The 22,463-nt window shown below is 52.4% G+C and overlaps 7 protein-coding genes across 7 annotated transcripts; 3 read left to right on the plus strand and 4 right to left on the minus strand.

Moving 5' to 3' along the window:
• Window positions 1-1,864: 1,864 nt before the first annotated feature.
• On the plus strand, window positions 1,865-2,937 carry THITE_2171257 (uncharacterized protein). The gene has a single exon (XM_003656510.1). It carries the CDS (start codon window positions 1,962-1,964, stop codon window positions 2,298-2,300), a length of 339 nt encoding a protein of 112 aa, XP_003656558.1. The 5' UTR covers window positions 1,865-1,961; the 3' UTR covers window positions 2,301-2,937.
• A 7,140-nt stretch (window positions 2,938-10,077) lies between these two features.
• Window positions 10,078-11,151, minus strand: THITE_2091723 (uncharacterized protein; the record flags this gene model as incomplete). The annotated part of the gene is made up of 1 exon (XM_003656511.1): window positions 10,078-11,151. One exon carries the CDS (start codon window positions 11,149-11,151, stop codon window positions 10,078-10,080), a length of 1,074 nt encoding a protein of 357 aa, XP_003656559.1.
• Window positions 11,152-11,724: 573 nt separating this feature from the next.
• On the minus strand, window positions 11,725-14,276 carry THITE_2121352 (uncharacterized protein). The gene is made up of 6 exons (XM_003656512.1): window positions 14,043-14,276; window positions 13,749-13,926; window positions 13,510-13,675; window positions 13,067-13,446; window positions 12,129-12,937; window positions 11,725-12,068 (listed from the first exon to the last, which is right to left on the minus strand). The coding sequence occupies exons 1-6, from the start codon at window positions 14,083-14,085 to the stop codon at window positions 11,800-11,802; spliced, it is 1,845 nt and encodes a 614-aa protein (XP_003656560.1). The 5' UTR covers window positions 14,086-14,276; the 3' UTR covers window positions 11,725-11,799.
• A 470-nt stretch (window positions 14,277-14,746) lies between these two features.
• THITE_2081505 (uncharacterized protein) lies at window positions 14,747-16,231 on the plus strand. The gene is made up of 3 exons (XM_003656513.1): window positions 14,747-15,236; window positions 15,304-15,375; window positions 15,434-16,231. Exons 1-3 carry the CDS (start codon window positions 15,042-15,044, stop codon window positions 15,920-15,922), a joined length of 756 nt encoding a protein of 251 aa, XP_003656561.1. The 5' UTR covers window positions 14,747-15,041; the 3' UTR covers window positions 15,923-16,231.
• On the minus strand, window positions 16,207-18,842 carry THITE_2121359 (uncharacterized protein). The gene is made up of 4 exons (XM_003656514.1): window positions 18,136-18,842; window positions 17,743-18,044; window positions 16,359-17,682; window positions 16,207-16,271 (listed from the first exon to the last, which is right to left on the minus strand). The coding sequence occupies exons 1-3, from the start codon at window positions 18,452-18,454 to the stop codon at window positions 16,462-16,464; spliced, it is 1,842 nt and encodes a 613-aa protein (XP_003656562.1). The 5' UTR covers window positions 18,455-18,842; the 3' UTR covers window positions 16,207-16,271; window positions 16,359-16,461.
• Window positions 18,843-19,187: 345 nt separating this feature from the next.
• Window positions 19,188-19,612, plus strand: THITE_122938 (uncharacterized protein; the record flags this gene model as incomplete). The annotated part of the gene is made up of 2 exons (XM_003656515.1): window positions 19,188-19,229; window positions 19,328-19,612. 2 exons carry the CDS (start codon window positions 19,188-19,190, stop codon window positions 19,610-19,612), a joined length of 327 nt encoding a protein of 108 aa, XP_003656563.1.
• A 44-nt stretch (window positions 19,613-19,656) lies between these two features.
• On the minus strand, window positions 19,657-22,415 carry THITE_2121364 (uncharacterized protein). The gene has a single exon (XM_003656516.1). The coding sequence runs from the start codon at window positions 22,189-22,191 to the stop codon at window positions 19,921-19,923; it is 2,271 nt and encodes a 756-aa protein (XP_003656564.1). The 5' UTR covers window positions 22,192-22,415; the 3' UTR covers window positions 19,657-19,920.
• Window positions 22,416-22,463: the final 48 nt, after the last annotated feature.

A 22,463-nucleotide genomic window follows, 5' to 3' on the forward strand; every position in this document is an offset into this window, starting at 1 on the left:
CAACCACGGCATCATTTCCATCCGTCCACCCCCCTTCCCCTCCCGAGGCGTCTCCGGGTATGTATCCCCAAGTCACTAGCCTGGCCGCGGTACCAATCGTGATTCGGTCTGGATTCTCCCAGAGCTGCCCGAGCTGGTTATCTTCAGCTGGCAGCTTCACCGTGTCCCTCCTTCCCCCTCCCCACCGCCCCCCCTCTCGCCGGTATTATGCCAGCCTCCATGGGTGCGGAGAGCGACAAGGCTTTGCAAGAAGGGTTCCTACTGCCTTCAGAAGGATAATATTTGGTTGGGCGGACGCACAGAGCCATGTCCGGCTCGGTTGGCCTCCCAACTACTTCCGGCTCGGCGTTGGGCTTCTGGTTAACAAACTTCCTGGCTCAGGGCTCTTTCTAGACGTGGGTGCCCGTGGGCTGAAACGAACAGTCGCGCACCGCGTTCTCAAGCGAGCACTCCCGCCTTGGTACAAACGTAAGGGCCGGCCTCAAGTGTCGCCGCTGTTCCGCCACCTTACACTCGGTGGAGGGAGTATGGGGTCTGCTTTTCGACCCGGGGTGCTCTCCGAGCCGGGCCAGTGGACAAGTGTCCGACGTACAAACTACCTAACTGTCTGAGTGTCTCTTTGGCTCCCGTTTCAGAGACCCAGGGGGTGCGTAGCAAGATCCCGTGAACTGAACCACGGAGTATTTATAGCGACGTTCAGCGGCGAGCTCGGAATGGCAGAAGAGCAATGCACAGCGGGCCGGGCGTTTGTGTCTGTGACGGGGCTCCCGATCCAACCATTGAGCATCTTGTGTTGCCACAATCCCTACGAACCGTGATTGTGGACCGGTTTCGAAGCTCGATTCCACCTTGATTTATCACAAAAGGGCTCCGGAGGGCTGCTCATTAGGCAGCCGTTCTCTCAATTGCGGGAGGGAAAGGTCGCCCTGCATCCAGGGCTGTTGCAGCGAGCCCTTGCGGTGTTGAAAATGGAGGCGTATTTAACGCGCTGGTTATCCGGGCAGTCTCGAAGTTCCCCCCTCTATCGCCGGCTCCTGGGGGATTTAAGTACCCAACATTGGCGGCCAATGCGCATCGCGAAATGGCGGACGGGCCGCGCCGATCCCGGGAGCGGAACTCTGAGACCGAGCCCGCGAGCTTTCCCGCAGCGTACCCCGGAGTCCTGCGGCATCAACCAAGAGGCGAGCCGCAAATTTCCCGGGATATCTTCGCGATCCTGCCCGGGGATCCAATCAGTTGGCGGCCCAGTTCCGACGTCATGGGTGGCCGCACCGGCACCGGCAGGAGGCCCGCTGCGTGCTCCACCCTGCTGCCGTATCAAAGTTCACTCGGTCCTTTTGTTGTTCTTCGCCGAGATCACTTCAAGCATCAACCGAGTGCTCGAGTTTCCCGGTTCTTTGCTTTCTCGCCATTTCGCCGTGCCTTCCGGAACGCGTGTCGCGCAGAGCACGGATTAATATTCAGCGGCACCGCCCTGCTTACCACCGCTCTTCCGCTCGGCTTCGGCCAATTGCCATCGCACGTGCGTCTACCTTGGGCCGAAAACAGCCGGGTCGCCCGGGCTGCTGAACAAGCCCAATCATGGCACCCCAACGCCCCCGTCTGAACTCTCCGGTTACTTGCGCTGTGTGAAACAGTGCCGAGCCGCCTGGGGGCATGACGGAAGCTCTCATGTGAGCACTAGTGTGGAGCACAAAAAGAAAAGCTTCACAACAGGGGTTGGGAAGGGGGGAAGGAGGGGGGGAAATGATGGCTGGCTCCTTCCCCCGCCAACAGGGTGCGAGTCGTTGTGTATAAAATCCCACCGGCACCCGCCCATCGATTCTTCCCACTTACCAATCTTTACGCTTCTGCTGTTCGTTTCCGCGAGGCAACCTTGGCTATCTCGGCCTCCTTTGCAGAAGCTTCATCCACACTGAAGAGACACCGCCAATCGATCTTCTCATCACCCTTTGTTTCCAATGGCGAACCCGACTCCCGAACAAATCCGTCAGCTGAGCGAGCAAGCCGTGGACTTCGTCCCGGAGAATGCTCGCAGCCGGCCCTCCACCTTCCTCTCGCTGGCCCCCCAAACGTCGGACTCTTACCCTCGGAGCCAGCGGATCAAGCAACCCCTCACCGCCGAGGCCCTCGCCGAGGCTACGAAGCAAGATGGCGCCAACGCTAACGCGATCATGCGCCGCGCCTCCAGTCTCAGCAGCGATGGTTCGAAGTTGCGCTTCCTGAAGCTCGGCCCTGTCCATTGGGGAGAGCACCAGGACGACCACCAGGCCGATTTTTACGAGGTCGCAGTCGAGTGAAGCGGTTTCATCTCGCTGCTGCCGCTGACCAGCGGCATAACGCTATCCGGTCTTTCCTTTCACCTCGTCACCGTGTTTTGCGAAATTGACCAACATGAGACCGCGAGCGCAGCCAAGAGCAGGTTTGCTTCGGCTGACCGCTGCTTCGGCTCCTTCGGCTCGGCGAAGCCTGGCCCAGACACCTCTGCTTCTCCAAAGGCGGGGAGAGCGAGGGGTGTGCGAGGGGCGGGGATTTGAGAGCAGGCGAAACTGAGTCCAATCTCCGCGGTCACCTCGCCTGAGCGACAAGTCCCTCTCACACGAGTTACGAATGACTTTTCCCACTCTGTAGTTACGCTTGCTCCGGAGGTCAGGGAACGGTGGAGGGAGAAGGGGGGAGAATGGCAAGACGACTGGGACAAGGGATCCTTCTGGCTTGGCCTGTTTCTGTTACCCGACGGCTTCGCCGTGAGGGTGGGGAGAGGGTGGAGGTGCTTTTTCGCCTCGAGCCAACAGTGGTAGGAAATCCATATCTCTTCCACACCAGAAACGCGCCGCATGCAGGGTGGTGTGGCGGGTCCGAGAAGATGTGTGTCGTTGGAGAATAATATCTCGCAGCCATTTGCTTCTTCGCTGGCCTGCATTGGCTCTTTGCACGAGACCAGACTTCTCAACGCACCAATACCTGGGCGTGGCTTATGCATGTCGTGTGGTCGAGGTGCGGAGTCTTCATGCATGAGAGCTTACGGGCAGGCGGGGAGCGGCGTTCGCGAATCTGGGAAGGAGGAAAGGATGACGAACCGTCCTCAACCAGTCCCGGACGCCAAGGTCTGGCGCTTCGTATCTCGTCCTCTGATGCGCGTTTTGCGCGTTGTGAGATAGGTCGATCGACGAGATTTGCTCCGAGGACCGAGTCCGCGATGCAGGCCAAGGCGGCAGGCGACAGCGGCCGAGACCGCCACAACAGACACAGGCGTAACGTCACTCTCTTGAGAGGTTTGCAAGAAAAACAAAGAGGGAAACAGAAGAGAAAGAAGGAGACCACAGGCGACGGCCATTTTGGTATGAGGAAAGAAAAAAAAATATAATTTGGAAATTAGTTCGTTTCCGAGCCTCCGTGGTGGCTTCTTTTCCTGGAACCACGATCTCCTGTGAGCTCTTTCCGCTGCTTGTTGCCAAGGAACGCCTCCGCGGGTGATCGACAACTAGTTACCTGAGTAACGTTCGCTGACGTGAGGTAGCTTTTCAGCGAGCACCGGACAATATACCTTAGTCAATTGGCTGCCTTCACAATCTGTAGTCATGTTCTCGTCATGTTTTGTTGTCAAGACTCACCGCAAAATCTTGGCAAATCTCCGCCTCGTCGGTTGTCATGTTGCTGACACAGAGATCTTCAGAGACCCAGACATCACTCTTAGCCAAGATTCAGATCCCGTCTCTCACTGTCCGCAGCGGGTTAGGCCAGATCTTGATCTCCGTCTTGGCGGAAGCATTGGCAGCGTGAGTAGCACGTTTGGGCTGGTAGCCGGATCTTGGTCGTCCTTAAAGAGGTCCCGCCAAGACTAATTTCCAGCCCCTGTCAACGCCACCCCCCCACCACAACTCGAAGTACTGTAGTAGTACCGGCAGGGGGTCTTCGTGTATATTCTAGGGTATAGCGCGCTTAAAGGTGGGTAGTAGCGCGCTTACCGCTACTGGCTAGCTACGAGTCATCGCTGTATCTACGCTATATTAGTTAAGTCTATATAGTAGGTGATATGACCTACCTTAGAACTACTACTATCTTGCTATATAAGAATAGGTTATATATAGAGGCTATAGCTAGGCTAGGGAAGTATAAGACTATATTTGACCTAGGCAAAGCCTAGCTAGCTACTAGGCAATAGTAGAAACGTATTAAAATAAAAAAATTAAACTTAAGTATCTTACTTACTATTAACCTTACCTTTATCCTTATCTTTACTACCCTTTTTACTTAGAATTTCCCTATACTATACTAATTAGCTACTAGCTAGCTATAAAGTAGAGGTATAGTACATTTATAATATTCTTCTCAATATTTATAAGGTGCCTATATATCTAGTATAGGGCTTTAGTATACTACTTAGCCTTCTCTAGGGTATCTTAAGCTAGCTAGGCTAACTCTTCGATAGCGGTAGCTAGCCGCTTAGCAACTATAGCCTAGCGCTCCGCCGTTAGAGCGACTCTCTTTTTAATACTCTGCTAGGGCTAGGCCCTAGCGAGTAAGAGGTGAGCTATAGAGGCGGTAGGAGTGCTAGGCGTAGGTATACTAGTGCTAGCTAGGGGTAGGGTAGTGGCGGTCTCCTTATATATTATACCTTTTAATACTGGTTAGTTAGGTATAAATATAAGGTAGCTATAGTACTATATAGCTTATAAATAGTTATAACTAAACGTCTACTTTACGCTTTAAAGTTAGTAGGTAGGGGCTTGTCCTTATCGACTTTAAGGACTTGCTTATACTACTTAATAACCTCTAGCTAAATTATAGTAGGTAGCTATTAGTAGCTTATTAGTATTGGACTAATAGTCGTTCATTAGTTAATATTATTTATAAAAACGTAGGACTTGATATAGCTCTACTTAGTATACTTCTAGTATATATTGCCTAGATCTATATACTAGTTAACGAATATAAACTTAATATATTAAAAATATAATACTATACTTACTCTCTTAGAAGTGGCAAGCCTATATATCCCTATTATAGATATATATAACGTAGACTATATATAGCATTACCTATACCTTACTATAGTTAGGCTCCTCCTTCTTCTTCTTCTTAGCCTATCTAACGTTAGCTAGCTACTAACTAGCACCTAAATAGTACTCTTTACTAAAGACTTTATGCCTAAGGACCTAGCTAGGCGTTTCTAAGGGTTGTTAGGCGTAACTAGCTTAGACTTACCTTTGTTAGTAGGGGTGGTAGAGGTAGTAGGGGAGGTGGTAGGGGGGGCGGTAGGGGCGAGGGGGGTAGGGGGAGCTAGCTACTTGCTAATAGCGTTTTTGCTACTAATGCTAGTAGCAGTAGTAGTAGTAGGTGTAGGGTATATATAGGAGCGTTGCTATTGCTAGCTAATAGCGAGGGCAGGGAGGGTAGGGGGAGCTAGCTACTTGCTAGTAGCGTCCTTGCTACTAGTACTAGTAGCGGTGGTAGTAATGGGTATAGAACGTGTAGGGCAGGCTTAAAGGCGCTGCTACTGCTTGCTAGGGGCGGCGAGGGGGGTGGTAGCTAGAGTAGAGGGAGTAGGGGGAGCTAGCTACTAGCTAATAGCGCCCTCGTTGGTAGTAGTAGTAGTAGTGGTGGTAATAATAGTAGGCGTAGGGTACGTAGGGCAGGCCTAGAGGCGTTGTTGCTACTAGTTGGGGGGGGTAGGAGGGTTGGCGGTAGGGGCTAGGGGGGTAGTAGGAGCTAGCTACTTGTTAGTAGTAGGAGCGTTGTTGTTGATAGTGGCGAAGGGGTTGTTCTCCTTATATAGCTCTATATCGTTGTATTTGAAGTTGCTATATAATTCAATTAGCTATTGCTAATTGTAATACTACCGCTACTATCGCGATTTCAACTAATTTTTCGACTTAACCGACTTATAGAGTATATAAAAAATATAGATTAAAGCTATAATATAGATAATTAGCTTCTTAACGATAACGACGATAGAAATAGCTTTAAATCAACTTATATAATGGTAGTGTACGTGGGTGGGTAGGTGGCAACGGCTATAGCTACAAGGTTGGAAGAAGGAAAGGAAGAAGAAGTAGGTAGAGGGCTCTAGGGTAGTAGAAAAAGGTGTAGCCTATATACCTATATAGTTCTTAAAGAATCGATAGTTTTAATATCAACTATATAGAGTAAACATTGTTTATTTTTTAGAATTATCTAACTATAAAGTATCTAGACCAGTAGTAGAAAAGTAGCTAGCTAACACCTCCTCTATACTTATATTCCTTCTCTAGTTTCTCTATAAAGCTAAGCTTAGGGGTTAGGATAAAATTTCTATTTGTTTACGAATTTATATAGTGTTGAGCCCCCTTTTAGAAACTTTGATCAACTCTATAAAGTTTATCTAGAGGCTAAGACTTAGACTACTAACAACATTTACTATATTTTAGCATTGTAGAAACTCCTTTCTAAACGCACTAATTAGCTAGGAACTAAGCAACTTGCTTATAGTCTAGTAGCTAGCTAGCTACTAATCCTCTAACTTCTAGCTATCAATGATTACGAAGTTCTTTAAAGTTGGAGGCAACAATGAGAATATAAGATAGTATAGTCTAGTAGCTAGCTAGTACTCAACTAGAGAACTATATATTGCTACTTATTACTAAGATATAAATGAAGGAATATCTAACCCCTAAACCTATTGTAGATCCTCCTATACTTTGCCTAATAATTTCCTTAGAATATAGTTGAGATCCTCTTAAGAGCTATATTTTACTTGTACATTATCCTAGATCCTATATATCGTTGTTTATAGCAACTATATAAGCTCCTAGACCTATAGGAATAGGTGCTATATAACAAAGACCTCGTCTAAGCTAGTAAGATCTACTAGTAGTAGAATAGCGCTATAGTATATCCTAAACCCCTTTGCTTCTAAAATGTTAACTAGCTACTAGAAGTGCTTTAGCTATAACAAGTTCGTTAATAAATGATAATGCTAGATATACGAGTAGGGGAGCAACTAGCTTCTAAACCACTTACACCTATAGCGAGGGATACTAACTAGCTCTAGAATTGGTATATTCTATAAGAGCTAAGCTACTTGATCCGCCTAGTTGACTACATTATAATAGTCTAGGTTATAGCGTTCGTCTAGAGTAGCCTATCTAAGTATAGAGACCTTGATAGCAATGTCGGTAGCACCCTAGGTACTTAGTCGTAGTAGTTAGATAGCTACTATACCGCTCTGCCACTGCCTATTGTTATACTATAGACTAAGGAACTAGTCTAGTATAAAAACGCTATTGAAGTTGAAAAGTACATTGGTATTAAACCGCTTATATACTATCGATAGCTTATATATAATTAGTGCTTAAGCCCGCTTAGGTAGCCTATTGAAGCCCTAGCCGTTAAACCGCTCTATATATATAGCTAGAAGTATATAATTGAGACTCTTAAACTTGGCTTAGATTACCTTATTTCGGTAGTCTTATATACAATAATCAAGGTAGATAATTAAACTAGCAAGAAAAAAGGTACTAGGCATCTACTACTTTAGTATAGGCTTAGAGTTCTTAACCTTCGAGTGCTATCCTTCGACTATATTTATTATAGTAACCTAGTAGAGCAAAGGGATTAGGTCTTATACCTAATATACTTATAGCCAAATGTTGTTTAGCTAGTTGTTCTTTAAATACTACTTAAGTCTATTAGTACTAGTATAAGCAATAGTAGCTTTAATAGACTCTATATAGCCTTTTTCTAAACAACGGCTTAGAAGAGCGGCTCCTATATAGCTAAAGCACTCTTTGTTAATACTAATCTAGTACTTTAAAGTCTTTTAGCAATGCTTTATATAGAGGAGATATTGTATATATAGAAGGTTGTATTTATTATAGCTAAATGCTACCTAGATAGTAAGTTGTTTAGCTATAGAGTCGTTGGTAATTATATATTTTAAGGGCTAGCCCCTATTAGCTACTCCCCTATACTATTCTAGTAGTACGCCTAGGTATACTATAATGCTATTAGCGGTCTACCTCTCTATAAAGAAGTAAGTAGAAGGGAGCTAGTAGCTATTGAAGTCCTAAACTATAATCGTAAATAGGTGCTAACCTCTATATATAGTCTTGTAAATAGTATCTATAATCGCTAGTTGGCTATACTTCTTTAGCGTATCCAATAGGTCTTTATATACGAAGACCAATGTAAAAGAGTTCTTGCTAAGGACAGTTAACGCCTTATACTTATATTAGTCACTATAGGATAGTAGCTAGGCAATAGCTTCTATAAATTCTAGTTCCTTAAGGACTTTGTAGGACTATGCCTTATAATCATTGTATTTGTAGAGCTTAAAAAACCTACGTAGGTTGCTAATCTCCTAGGTTGTAATATACTAGCTACTTATATAGTAAAGACGTGCCCTAGCCTTAGGGGTTTTAGTATAGCTATATAGCTAGTGTTCTACTATGCTATCGCTATATCTAGAGGAGAGGAGATAGACGATATACTCTAGAATAGTATATAGGCGTTTGACTATCTTAATGTCTTTTATTAAGTAGTTATGGCTATAGCGAATAGCAATGTCAATAGTGCTATTGTTGTATTTAACCTAGTAGAGAGTATAGCAGTATAGCTCTATATTCTATAGCGCCCTATTGCGTTTACCTTGCCCTTTAGTCTTTTATAGCGTCTTCTAGAGGAGGTAGCGAAATATAGTCTTCTTTTTCTATTGCCTTAGGGCGTCTCTCTAGCTATAGAAATACGAAATCTAGTGCTATTTAGCTTACTAAGCTGTATATAGGAGGGTAAATATACCCTCTTTGAACTAGCGTTCCTAGATCTCTATAATATTGTAAGGAATTGTAAAGCTGCTATTTAGCGCTTTAACCTTTAGTTTAGATATATAAATTAGGGAAATATACCTATACCTACGTTTAGAAGCTACTTCCCCTATAGAGGAACTATCTTCCTTAGGGGATAGTGAAAAGCTATCTAGTAGCTAGGTAGAGGCTAGAATAGGATTAGGAATACCGTTCAATTATAACGATTGTAGAGTTAGATGCTTAGGAATAGGGAGAAGCTTAGGTTAGAGTAGTACCTATTAAGTAGCTAGATCGAGGTTGGGCTTAGGAAGTAGATGTTCTAGGACTAGGGAGCTCGCTATAGGTATAGTATTAGTAATTCAACGTTAGTGATTAAATTCGCTATTTAACTAAATGGCATTTATACATTAAAGGGGACTAAGGGCGCTAATAGGCTATAAATACTACGTCGTCTTGTTGCTAGTTGTATAGTATATCGTTTTATTGCTAACTATATAAAGCGAGCTAGTCTATAATAGAATATTAGTCTATAGCTAGATCAATGTTTAGCAATTGCTAATAGGTAGGCGCTAAAACAACTTACTTAGTATATCTTCTAGTTGCTAGCTATATAGTATATCGTTTTATAGCTAACTATATAGTACATTGTTTTATAGCTAGTTATATAGCGTATCGTTTTATAGCTAGCTATATAGTATATCGTTTTATAGCTAGTTATATAGTATATTGTTTTATTGCTAACTATATAAAGCAAGCTAGTCTATAGTAGGATATTAGTCTATAGCTAGATCAATGTTTAGCAACTACTAATTAGTAGGTAGTAAAACAACTTATTTAGCGCATCTTCTAGTTGCTAGCTATATAAAGCAAGCTAGTCTATAGTAGAATACTAGTCTATAGCTAGATCAATGTTTAGCAACTACTAATATACGTTAGTAGTAAATAATCTGAACTTACTAATAGGATCTATTGGATATAGGCTAAATACATAGTTCTATAGCGATATAACGTTGTAATATAGGTCTAAGTAGAATAGAGGGTTAGTATAGACGTAGATTGGTTAGAGAAATGTAGGCAGGATATAAACTAGCGGCTAGGCAGCTACTGACGCGACGTAGGCGTAAGGACTACCGCATTGAAATTGTTAAGCGGCGGCAAAAGGAGTGACTTCTAAGCGTAGGCGCTATAGTATCTGTAGGGACATTGGAAATTGGTCTTGGCGGGACCTCTTTAAGATCTAGCCGGATCTTGCGGTTGTGATTTGCGGCCTCTTGGCAAGCCCTCTAAGCCATCAGGGTCCCACCGCCATACGCTGGCAACCGAAGCCGGCCTTCTTAATCCTGAATTCGGCTGCATCGCCACCGCCAGCGCAAGCTTCCACGAGCCTGTGAATGTCCACTTGCAAGAACTCGTCGCCACAATCCCCGCCCTTCCAACCCCGGCCCTGGCGCCCGGCCATCGCACAGCCCGCGCTGTCCCCGCCCTCTGAAACCATCCCGCCGTGGAAGTGACACCAGAACGGCGCGTGCAACCATCGCGGCACCCGCAGCTCAGCCCTCTCCATATCCGGGTCCGTCAGCAGCACCAGCAGCGCCCGTAACGCCGGGTTCCCCCCGTGATCCAAAGCCCGCAGCCTCCTCTCTTGCCCCAGCGAGACCGCGCCCGTCACCCCGGCCTCCAGCACATCGACCCTGACCCTCCGCAGCGCCCCGTTCAGCACCGCATCTCGCAGCGCCGGGACCAGCACGTCCAGCATGAGCGCGCCAAGCCGCCTCACGCGGACCGAAACGCTCCGCAGCCGCCTGCGGGCGTTAGCCGTTGCAGGGTGCGTCAGAAGCCTCATGGCGGCGGCCAGCCCGGTCCCGGTCCCGGTCCCGGGTCCCATCCCCGCTCCGGTGCGCCCCTCTCCTCTGCTCCCGCTCTCCGTCACAGAACCCGTCGTAGCGTAGCCAGTAGTACTAGTAGCACCCACTACCCTGATGCGCTGCTGCCTCCGTCCCCAGGAGGCCGCGGTAAAGTCGAGATGGAATACGTTCCGCCCGTAGTAGAGGTCGCCAGCCTCGCGGTACAGGACGGGCGAGGCGAGGAACAGATTGACGGGCGGGCCGGCGGGGAGCTCTGCGGACTCGCCATCCGCTGCTGTCTCGCCATCGGCGCCACCACCGCCGCCGTAGTGACGCTTGCTCGTGGTAGCAGCATGCGCGGTAGATAGAGCGGGGGACGCGCGGATGGGTAGGGACACGGTCCTCCCGTCGGTGCCGCCGCCTACTAGGACGCCGGGGGGGAAGAGGCAGACGTGGGAGAGGATCTGTTCCCGGAGCTCGGGAGGGAGGTCGAAGAAATATTCAAATGTCCCGGGCGCCATTTTCAGTCAGTTATTATCAGCCGATTCTGGTGAATCAAGATCTCGACTGCATTCGTAAGCTTGGCGCGCTCCAATCTTAGCAAACGACTGAGTGAGCGGCTCCAGGAAGCCGCCCGTGGCGGGAGTTAAATTAGTTCGCTCAATACCCAAAAAAGCGGACCCGTTTATGGTGGGGATGTGGGGCGTTGAAAGCATGTTGGATAAGAAGGGCAGGCGAAGATGTGCATCACGATGGTTGATGGAAGGGGCTCCGAGAGAAGGACGGAGCACTCGTAGTATGGGATTAACCTTCCTACCTAGTCTAGTACATGCAAGATGCAATGGGCTAAAGGGAACTCGGGTCAGGGAAACTGCAGGGAGAAAAAAATGCCAGGCATCACCAATCTTTGTAAATATCCTTTCCCCCGCCTGCCCCGCCCCCAAAAACGGTCCAGAGCAAACGCGGCTGAAAAGCCAGATATAAGGTATCCCTCTAACTTTTGGTGTCCCGTTTCATGAACCAAACATGTAAGACGCCTTCCATCATGCCGCGGCCCTGCCGTCTACCGGTCATTCGATAGCTCCAGCCTGTGGCTTCGTAATCGCCGCCCAATACGCCCCCATATCTCTATGTGGTCGAGACTAGTCATCCATCAAGCGTTAAGTTGTTTACCGCGAGGACATGGCCTTGGTAACCAGCCTCTTGAGAGCAAGCTCCTTCTTCTTCAGGTCCTCAGCCGTGGACTCCTCAATCTCGAGCTGGGCCATGGCCTCGCTCAGCGACTGCTCAATCTTGTCCTTCTGGCCCCGCTTGAGCTTGAGAGACAGAGTGGGGTCGGAGATGATCTCTTCTACACGCGAGATGTACGATTCGAGCTGCTGCTTAGCCTCGAACCGCTTGCTGAAAGCCTCGTCCTTGCTCTTGAACTTCTCGGCATCTGTAGGCTGTTAGTCAAGCGTTCACCCGTAAGCATCGAATTGCTCGAGGAAGAACGTACCGCTGATCATGCTCTCGATCTCGCTAGCCGAGAGCTTGCCAACAGAGTTGGAGATGGTGATGTTGGCACTGCGGCCAGACGTCTTCTCGGTGGCGGTAACCTTGAGGATACCATTGACATCGACCTCGAAGACAACCTCGAGGACGGGCTCGCCAGCCTTCATGGGAGGGATCGGAGCCAAGGTGAATTCACCCAGAGAGGTGTTGTCCTCGCAGTTGACGCGCTCACCCTGGTACACGGGGAACTGGACGGTCTGCTGGTTGTCGGCGACCGTCGTGAATGTCCTCTTCTTGATGGTGGGGACGGTCTGGCCGCGGGGGACGACGGGGGCGAAGATGTTGCCCTCCATAGCGACACCCAGGGACAGGGGAACAACGTCCAAGAGGAGGAGGTCAGACGTATCGGCCGAGGTGGCCTTGCCCGAGAGGATACCGGCCTGGACGGCGGCACCGTAGGCAACGGCCTCGTCTGGGTTGATGCTCTTCTCGAGCTTCTTGCCATCGAAGAACTCGCTCAGGAGCTTCTGGATGCGAGGGATACGCGTGGAACCGCCGACGAGGACGATTTCATCGACCTGGCTCTTCTCAATGTTGGCGTCCTTGAGAACTTGGGCAACCGGCTCGAGGGTGCCGGTGAATGCCTTGGCGTTCAGATCCTCAAAACGGGCACGCGTAATCTGCATGTTGAAATCCTCGCCGTCGAAGAGGGAGTCGATCTCGATGGTGGTCTGAGTACCGCTCGAAAGCGTCCGCTTGGCGCGCTCGCAAGCAGTTCTCAGTCTCCGGAGAGCGCGGGAATCGCCCGAAAGGCTGTCCAGCAGTGTCAGCTGTGGTTTATTTAAAGGAGGCATCGAGCAACAAAGTAGCTAAGGGAGGACTGCAAGGAGCCGCCCAAAACTGCACCTCGCTAAAAGAAAAAGGGGCAAGGATCCGACATACTCCTTCTTCGTCTTGCGCATGAACTCCTTCTTGCAGTGGTCAAGAAGGTTGGTGTCGAAGTCCTGGCCACCAAGGTGGGTATCACCAGCAGTAGCCTTGACAGTGAAGACGCCGCCCTGGATGTTGAGGAGCGAGACATCGAAGGTACCGCCGCCGAGATCGTAGATGAGCACGTTGCGCTCCTTGGTGGACTTGCCAGAGCCAAGGCCGTAGGCGATAGCTGCAGCAGTGGGCTCGTTGATAATGCGGAGGACGTTGAGACCAGCGATCGCACCGGCGTCCTTGGTGGCCTGGCGCTGGTTGTCGTTGAAGTAGGCCGGCACAGTGATGACGGCCTTCTCAACCTTCTTGCCCAGCTTGACCTCGGCAATCTCCTTCATCTGTTTCACGCGCCGTCAGCGTCCGCCCGGGTTCCGGGATGCCGGCCGGCCGGAATCACGAACCTTGGAGAGAACCATAGCGGAGATCTCCTGAGGCGAGAAAGTGTGGGTGCTGCCCAGGTACTCAACCTCGACCTTCGGGTTGCCGTTGTCATCGACGACCTTGAAGGGCCATGACTCCATGTCCTTCTTGACGGTAGGGTCGTCAAAGCGGCGGCCGATCAGACGCCTAAAAAGAAGCACGGCTGCTCAGCAAACAGGCGCACCCAGGAGGCAGCGCAAAAGCGAAAAGGAGGTCATACTTGACATCGAAGACCGTGTTCTTCGGGTTCATGGCGGCCTGGTTCTTGGCCGCCTCACCAATCAGGCGCTCCTCCTCGGTGAAGGAGACGAACGAGGGCGTTGTGAAGCTACCCTGCTCGTTGGCGATAATCTCGACATTGGTGCCCTCGTACGTGGCAACGCAAGAGTAGGTGGTGCCTAAACATTGCGACGGTCTGTTAGCGACTTGCGCCCACACTGGATCGGCCTCAGCGGAGTGCCAGGGGGGCCGCGTCCGCAGACCGCCGGAGACCGCTTGGAGAGGGCAGCATTACCGAGATCGATGCCAATGGCACCGTCGTAGACTTCGTCCGCCATTCTGAAGATTGGTGGTGTTGCTGATGTGCGAGTCTTCGAGTAAATTGAGTCTGGCGCACGAAGAAGGAAAGACCGGGTCAGCGTGGGGCAGACTGGATGGTCTTTAAATTCTGAAATTTTCAGAGTGCGCCGAACTTTTTTTCTTCTCCGCCTCGCCGCCTTCTTCCCCACCAGCCTCCTGCAACCGCCCCGCTTCGCCCCTGCCTCAGAAACATCCTTAGCTAATCAGCGCTGCCAACACCATCCCATGAGCGCTCACGTGACATACTTGGGGGTGGACCCTTCAGTTCATTGTGTAAAAATCCCCCCTGGTTTGTTTGTTGGCATGGTACGGAGTACTTAACTGTTGTTTGCGGGCGAAGCCAGTGAAGGGTTAGTTAATAGGAACCTGGAGAGTTTTTGGTTGGTTGCAGACGCTGTTAAAAGTGGGGCCGAAGAACCTCACTAACAAGTACGCAGTAAGCCAGCCCTGTATTCCGTTCGGTGAATTACTGTACACTAGGGCGCTAACTGATTCACGTTGGTACTGTACAGTGCAATCTTTCAACGGGCTGAGCAAGAGGCGAGACGTTGGCCTCTGATTGTGCGACCGACGATTTCCACCAAAAGTTTGCGATCGCATCCAGCCTCAGCCACCCCACCTCAGCCTTCCGAACGAGACGACTTGTGCCTGGAGCAAGGTCGTTCTTTCCATTCACAACCGCGCGAGCTGCCAGTTCCGCAGTTCCTAATCGAGCCTTCCGTTTCTGGGGCAATCGTACCGAAATTCTTGTCGAGTCGCAACCCCCGCGAAAACTGCGACGGGCCTCTTGGTTTGGAGCTTTGCGATATCGCATTTCTCGCCCGCCTGTGAACCCAACCATCCGATTCGATTCAAACCTCGGCCACGTCCGAGTTATCGCTTGTTTCACCAGGACAACTTTGTTCCACGTCATACTTGTGAACCAACCTCCAACATGTCGGAGCAGGTCGATCTCACCACCATTCCCATCTCGCCCGAGGGCAGCAACGATCCCAATGGCGCCGCCGCCGAGGCCGCAGAGGATGCCAACAAGACCATCACCGTCTTCCACGACAAGGACAACTTCAATGTCAAACACCCCCTCTCATGTCGGTGGACGCTCTGGTTTACAAAGCCCGCCAGCGGAAAGGTTCGATCCTGTCTTTTGCTGGTCGCACCCCCACGAGAAACGTACCTGTCCTAACCAGACTGCACAGGGTGACAACTGGAACGACCTGCTGAAGGAGGTGATCACATTTGAGTCTGTCGAGGAATTCTGGGGCGTCTATGTAAGGCCATCCAGCATTTTCACGCCGGTGCTTCCGCTCCTGCTGACCGTGGACTTAGAACAACATCGCACCCGTCTCCGAGCTTGCTCTCAAGTCTGATTATCACCTCTTCAAGGAGGGCGTGCGGCCGGAGTGGGAAGATCCTCAGAATAAGCACGGAGGAAAGTGGTCGTTTCAATTCAAGGAGAAGCGGTCGGTCAACATTGACGAGCTGTGGCTGCACACCATGCTCGCCGCCATCGGCGAGACGCTGGAGGACGAGGAGGACGGCGAGGTGATGGGCGTTGTCGTCAACGTCCGCAAGGCGTTCTACCGTATTGGCGTATGGACCCGTACCACGGGCCGCCACATTCCCGGCCGCGGGGACGCTGACGTCGCGGGCGGCAAAGGCCGGTCGGCGGAGAAGGGCAAAGAGATCCTGATGTCTATCGGCCGGCGGTTCAAGAATGTTCTCAAGCTGCCGCCCAACGAGATGCTTGAATTCTCGGGACATACCGACAGCGCCCATAGCGGAAGCACACGCGCTAAGGCGAAGATGGTGGTGTAAAGCTTCAGTGGGGCTTGGGGCTGTCTCGGCAGCCGGTCGACCGACCACCGAGGAGGTTATGGCACGCCCCGATGCAATTATTCCTACACCCCTTCTCATGAACTTGATGCCGGTCATGGCACTGCATAAGTGCACGAACGAGGAATGGTCATCCGAGGGATATGAGATTCTCCATCGCACGGGTTCCCCTCATTTCTCCGGCTGGGAGGTTCAGGGCTTAATGATGCGAGACGGAAAATGGATTTCTGATTGCTCATGCCTAGGGTGCCATATATCGGCTATAAACCAAGCATGTCTAAGAGTTACCTCACGGGCAAAGCGCCATTGACCCTCAAGACCCTCAGTGGTTCTATTGATCCAAGTATCCCTCAGTACCCTTTCCAGAGAAGTGGACATTTCCCTCTCTAAGTTAGAGTAGGAATGCTCCTGTACTTACACTCTATACGCGCCTGCTGATAATCTAACAGCAATCGTTTCCTTTTTATGTACCTGCCCACCCCAAAGGTAAGGCATGCCTTTCTCTGCCCGGATCCCATCTCTCACAGCTCATCTCCACTGAATTCATCCTGGAAGACCTCCTTGACGAGCATTTTCTTGTTGATTTTGCCCATAGCATTCCTGCGGATGTGCTCCACCACCTTGAGCACCTGCGGGATCTTGTAGCTTGCTAACCTCCCCTTCAACGCCCGCCGCATCTCTAGAGGCGACCACTTCCCCTCTGGCACGTTCTCGCGGTCGAGGATCACCACGGCGCCGACCTTCTGCCCCCACTTCCCGCTCGGCACCGCCAGCACCGCCACCTCGGCCACCTGCGGCAGCGCCAGCATCTCCCGCTCGACCTCCAGCGCGGACACCTTCTCCCCGCCGCTCTTAATGATGTCTGCGCTGCGTCGACCGAGTATGAAGTACATCATCCCCCTGGTCCAGTCCTTCTGGCTTGGGGCGCTGCTCTTCCCGGCGCCGTCGACCGCTCTCCGCACCGCCACGTCCCCGGTTTTGAACCACCGGCCCTTGCCGTCTTTGGCATCCACGAACTCCTTGGCCGTCGCCTCCGGGTTGCGCCAGTACTCCGCGAAGATGGTCGGCCCCCGCAGCTGGATCTCCCCGACCCTCTCCCTGCCGTGCGCGTCCCGCTCCTGGCCAGGCTCGATCACCTGGTGCGTGTCGACGTCGACGAGGCGCGCCTCCACGCCCGGGAGCGGCCACCCGACGGACCCGTCGACCCGGTCGGCCACGTCCAGGCCGCAGCTGAGCGCCATGCCAACTTCTGTCATGCCGAAGCGCTCGAGGAGCACGTTGCCGCCGCTCAGGTCGCACCAGGCGCGCTTGATGGGAGTGGGCAGGGCGGCGGAGCCCGAGATGGCGAGCCGGAGGTTGCAGGGCGAGATGGCGGTGCGGGCGGCGCTCTGGACGTCAGGAGGGAGGGTCTTGTGGGTGGCGAGCAGACGAGAGTAGATTGTGGGGACGGCGGTGAAGAAGGTGATTTTCCGGTGGTTGTACGGGGTGGTTTCGGGATTGTATGTCTGGTCCGGATTGAGGAAAGGGGCGGCAAAACGCCGCCAGACGGCGTCAGCGTTGAACGGGAAGAGGAACTCGATACAGCTGCCGGAAAATAGAGGCGTGAAGATGGCATTGATGGTTCCATGGATGTGGTGAAGCGGGAGGACATGCAGGAGATGGTCCGAGGGTGCGTATTCCCACGCTTGGAGCAGAGAACGTGCTTGCGCCGTCATGACCGACTGGGGTAGCAAGACGCCTTTCTGAAGATAGGGGTTAGACACTACTCAGGCGGGCACCGCAGGGACCAAGGTGGGCCTCACTGGTCTATTGGTCGTGCCGGATGTGTAGAGCATCATACCGGCCGAACCTGGGCCAGACTTCTCCAGAGTCACCTTCTCATCGGTGCCACCGTCATCGCCGTGGAATTTGGTCAGCTGAAGATAGGAGGGCGGAGCATCGAGCTCCGTCTTTAACACTTCCTCGGCTTTTGAGGCGAATTTAGATGAAGATAGCAACATCAAAGCCTCGCTGTGGTTGAGGATGTACTGCAACTCAGGCGCAGGAAATGCAGGAGACAAAGGAACCGCAATAGACTTCGCGGCAAGTATAGCAAGGAGAGTCACTTGGGTTGGCAGAGGGTCAGTTCCCGTTCGGGCGGAAAACGAGACGAGGAGCAACAAGGGATGCGCGGGAGGCTGTTCATGTGAGCTTACCCACATAGTCGTAGCTGTTCTCGACGAGAAAGGCAATGCGCTCGCCGTCGATGTCCTCCCTCCCCGCAGCCTCGTACAGGCGGTTCCGGACCTTGCACACGTCCCGGAGCAACCCCCCGTACCGGAACCGGCGCCCGCTGTTCGAGTGAATAACGACAGTCGCGTCGGGGTCATGGCCGGCGATCGCTTCGAAAACGGGCAGCCTCGGCAGCGTCGACGCCATCCTGACGCCGGGAAATCTGCACAACGGACGGATTGGGCGCAGAGCAGCGGGCAGCCGGTTACCAAAGCTCCTGCCGAGGGCCAGGCCAGAGGACATGAGGGAAGGGGGAGGGCCGAAACCCCAGGGCGCGGGATGGGGGATTGCCGATCGGCTTTTAAACGTAACACTCGGAGTGCCGGTTGATGGGGCTGGGATGTGGATGTCGCAGGCCCGAAGCGGACGCGGAAATGTTACTCGTCCTGTCACGTTGTTTAACACTTGCAAGGACGGCCTGCCACGGCGTGCTGTAATCCGTAATATTACAGGGGTCTGTGGGTAAACACTCGGCCTGCTGATGCTGGGTCCGGGACGCATCCTATTTCTTTGGCCGGGAAACACTGCAGCCGGCAAATCGAACTTGCGAAGCTCAATTGCGGGAAGGAGAGCCATCCGAGTCTTGCTGGTTTGGGCTACGTCTTCTGGTCGGGATGACGGGTGATTGGTGGCGACTGCCGGGGTGGAATCTGTGGTTCACTTGCAGCCCGTTTCTCAGGGATCCCGTCGCTGGGACGTCTTTCATTGGCCGGACGTTTGTTGCTCCACGCTTCCCAGCGACGGATGTTCGGTACCTGAGTTACCCGGACATTTGTCGCTCTTGGTATCCGTAGTGTACTGCCGAAGAAAGTACCAGCAGCAACGCGTTGAGAACCAACTACTCCGTCCACGACACATTCAATTCGCATTGGTGCCCTTTGTCAGGTGACGAGGAAGCAATTCATAACTTCCAGAAAACCCTATGCTACGCCGAGCGGCCTTTGGCCTAACAAGAGCCGCCAGGCCGTTCTCGACCATGGCATCGCCGACTCCAATCGAGGATTCGATCAGAGAGAAGGCAAGTCAAGGCAGCCCCCCTCTTCCGCGCGGGATGCGCCAATGTGCCGCGCCCCTCGCAGGGTGGACCAACAAACTGACTTGGGTCCCTCCCGGCAGCTCACCGCCGCTCTTAAGCCTACCACGCTCGAGATCTACAACGACTCCCATCTCCATGCGCACCATGCGCCCATGCAAGGGGTCACGTCGAAGGAGACACACTTCAGGCTCGTTATCACATCTGAAGCCTTCCAGTCCAAAATGCAACCAGCACGGCACCGTCTCGTATATTCGCTGCTAAAGGATGAGCTGGCCCGGGATGGCGGAATACATGCCCTCCAGCTACGCACAATGACACCAGAGGAGGAGGCCAAGCGACGAGCCCAGGAAGCCGGGAGCGACTGAGGCCTTGGCGGTGGGGATAGCACGAGATGACAAAAAAACAGCTTCAGAATGACACCCTCCAGTCAGCGCGTGTAAAGTGGCATGATTCTCGATACTCTATACGCGTTGTTCCGCTGCATAACGCGTGGCTTCCTTCTGGGCAACAACATCCGCGGCCGGATATCCCTCAGCGAGGAGGCGAGCACAATACCGCGCGTGCTTACATACGTCTTCTAGGTGGTGTTCCCTGCAAAGTCCTGGTTACCTCTCCATACCGGAATCATGGTCACCAGCTGATTTCCGATCAACATGACTTCCGCGAATCCATCTCACGATGCTGCAGAGCCACCAGGCGCAGAACCCTGCGTGAACCTACGGATGAGAAATCTCTTGAACTGACGCGCTCGCTCTTCGTTCTCCGTTCTCTCCGTTCTCCGCCTCGGGCGCCTGAAGGTTCCGCCAGGTTCTCCCGACGATCCCGCCGCCCCCCGAGGTGCAAGCCTATGCCTGGTCGCCACCTCGGGTATGCTGTCTGCGTTGCTGTGTTGCGAGAGCGCATTGCTGTGGGGTGCGTGTGTCATACGTCGATTGATGTCGGCCACTTGCGAGGTTTGTGGTGTTTCAATCTCCAAAGCCACCTGATACTGCGGAGACATGGGTCCAGAAGCAGTATTAACTGCTTCTTCGCGCCGCCCATTCGCCTCAAAATTGGGTAGATGACTCGGGTCGGATCCTTGAGTGTTGACGCTGCTTTCGGGTCCCGCCACAATGTCATATGATTTTTGCACCCGTGACTGAGCCTCTGTTCTGGCTATCGGTTTCTGGAACGGCACGGTGTTGTAATTGGCAAGTGAGGGGACTCTCGTCACATCCTCCAGCGGAGGCATACGAATGGCACCCGTTTCAGTGGCTTGTTGTTTTACCAGTTGCGCTTCCTCTCTTGCAGTGCCTGTTGCCTCGCTGGTCGCTCGTCCGCGGGAGCTGGTCTCGGATGTTTCGAGTTGTTGCTGGATGTCCCGAAGCTTTTCCGGGTATTGAGTGAGGACCCCTTCGATGTTGCTCTTGTTGAGGATGCCTTTGATGTAAAGCGGCCTGGCTACATTTTCGTTGTACCATTCGATTGCCGAAAGCGGAGGCTCGTCATCGCCTACTGCTCGGATGTAATCGAGATAGTGGACCGAGAAGACGCGGATGAAATCGTCATAGAGAAACTCAGGGAGAGCTCTGCGCTTCTGAAGTTGCAAGACACACAGGATGCCTCGTATAAAGTCGCCAAGACTGCCCCGATAATCCGGGTAGGCTAGTCTGAAGATTTTGAGCGAAACTTCCGACGCAAGACCTATTGGTGGCAGTATGCTGTCTGCTAAATCGCTGGACCTTTGGTTGTCGACACGCTGCGAGGTGGGAGCAACAATGGCTGGCTGCTCAGTTGATGCTGCAGGTAACCGCACGGGTGACGTTTTCGTGCCGAGGCGAACCGGTTCAGTGGAAGCCGAAGGTGAAGAGCAGACGGCCGGGCTTGTCGACCGGGATAAGCATCTGGCCGTAGCATTGGGCAGCGACAACCTCAACGCATGTCTTCTACCAACAGGACTAGGGCTGTCGAACACGGCATCAGGCTTCTTCATCAGTCGACGACGCTTGGCCTGAGGCATCCGGGCTGGACTAGTCCGCTCGGTATTCGTACATGGTATGACCTGAGCCGAAGGCGGAGTAGGTTCCAAGACCGGCACGGCCTGTCGATTGACCGGCGCCAGGACGTCGGTGATGGCTTTGGGGACCTCAAGTTCCAGCCCTGCCTCTGAGCTAAAGCTGCTGCTGCGGGGGAAGTCCATAGAGAGCCTGGTCGGAGAGAGACGATGGTTTGTAACGGGACGGCCTTGTTGCTCCGGCGCAGGCCGGCTGGGAGCGGTGCTGGCCGCGAGCGCCGGCGCATCCGGCCGGCAGGCAGCACGCAGATGGCCTGAGGGTGACGGCGACCAGGACAAGGGGGTTCCGGCGGACGGTTGTTCGACCTCTGCGCCCCGTTCGACTTCGCCGTGCACAGGGGTGTGGGCGCGGTGTTTGGGGGGTGGGGGTGATGAGGCTTGCGCTCCCCTTCCAGTAGTAGGAAGCGGAGATGCAGGCTGCAACGGAATTTCCTTCTCTTCCTCGTCGCTCAACTTGACTACCTGGCCATGGCCGGGTCCGATGTCCTCAAACACTCTAGGAGGTACGGTAGAACCGATAGTTTCCCAAACACCTTCGCTATCCGACACTTTGTGCTGGGAGGAAGGAGCGTTAACATGCGAAAGAGGAGTTGGAGATGCAAGCTGCGAGGGGCGTGGCCCTCCTTCTCCTTCATCGCGCGGTGTTCGATTCCTGGCATGGCGATCGCCCGACCTTTGTTTCTTAACAAAGCGCTCCCTCACATCCTCCAACACAATTGAAGGCACGTTGGGCAGGCCGCCAGTGGACCAAGCGTCCTGGCGCTCTAACAAACTCCGCTGGTCCGAAGGGATCTGGACATATCGGCGAGGAATTTTTGTCCGATTCATGCAATAATCGGGAGACCAGGACGGCCCCGCTGACAGGGCGGGAGAATGTTTTGTGTCCGCCATGACGCGGAGGCGTTGGGCTAGGCCGTACAGATTGCCAGACGCGTTGGGTCGACGTTGAGGTCTCGTGGCGCTCCTCACAGATTCTCCCTCAACGCGTCAACAGAGATGTGTTTCAAACGAGACGTCAGTTTGGTGGGGATCCATCGCTCAGCCGCGGTCTTCCATGTTCGTTCGCCCGAACAGCCACTGGTGTTGTGGTTACTGCGGGGAAGCACTTCGCGTGTGTCACTGTGGCACGCATCGGGACGCGCGAGAGACTGACCTTGCCACGC

The sequence above is a fragment of the Thermothielavioides terrestris genome, chromosome 5 (genome assembly GCF_000226115.1).
Source record: "Thermothielavioides terrestris NRRL 8126 chromosome 5, complete sequence".
NCBI classification, from domain to species: Eukaryota; Fungi; Ascomycota; class Sordariomycetes; order Sordariales; family Chaetomiaceae; genus Thermothielavioides; species Thermothielavioides terrestris.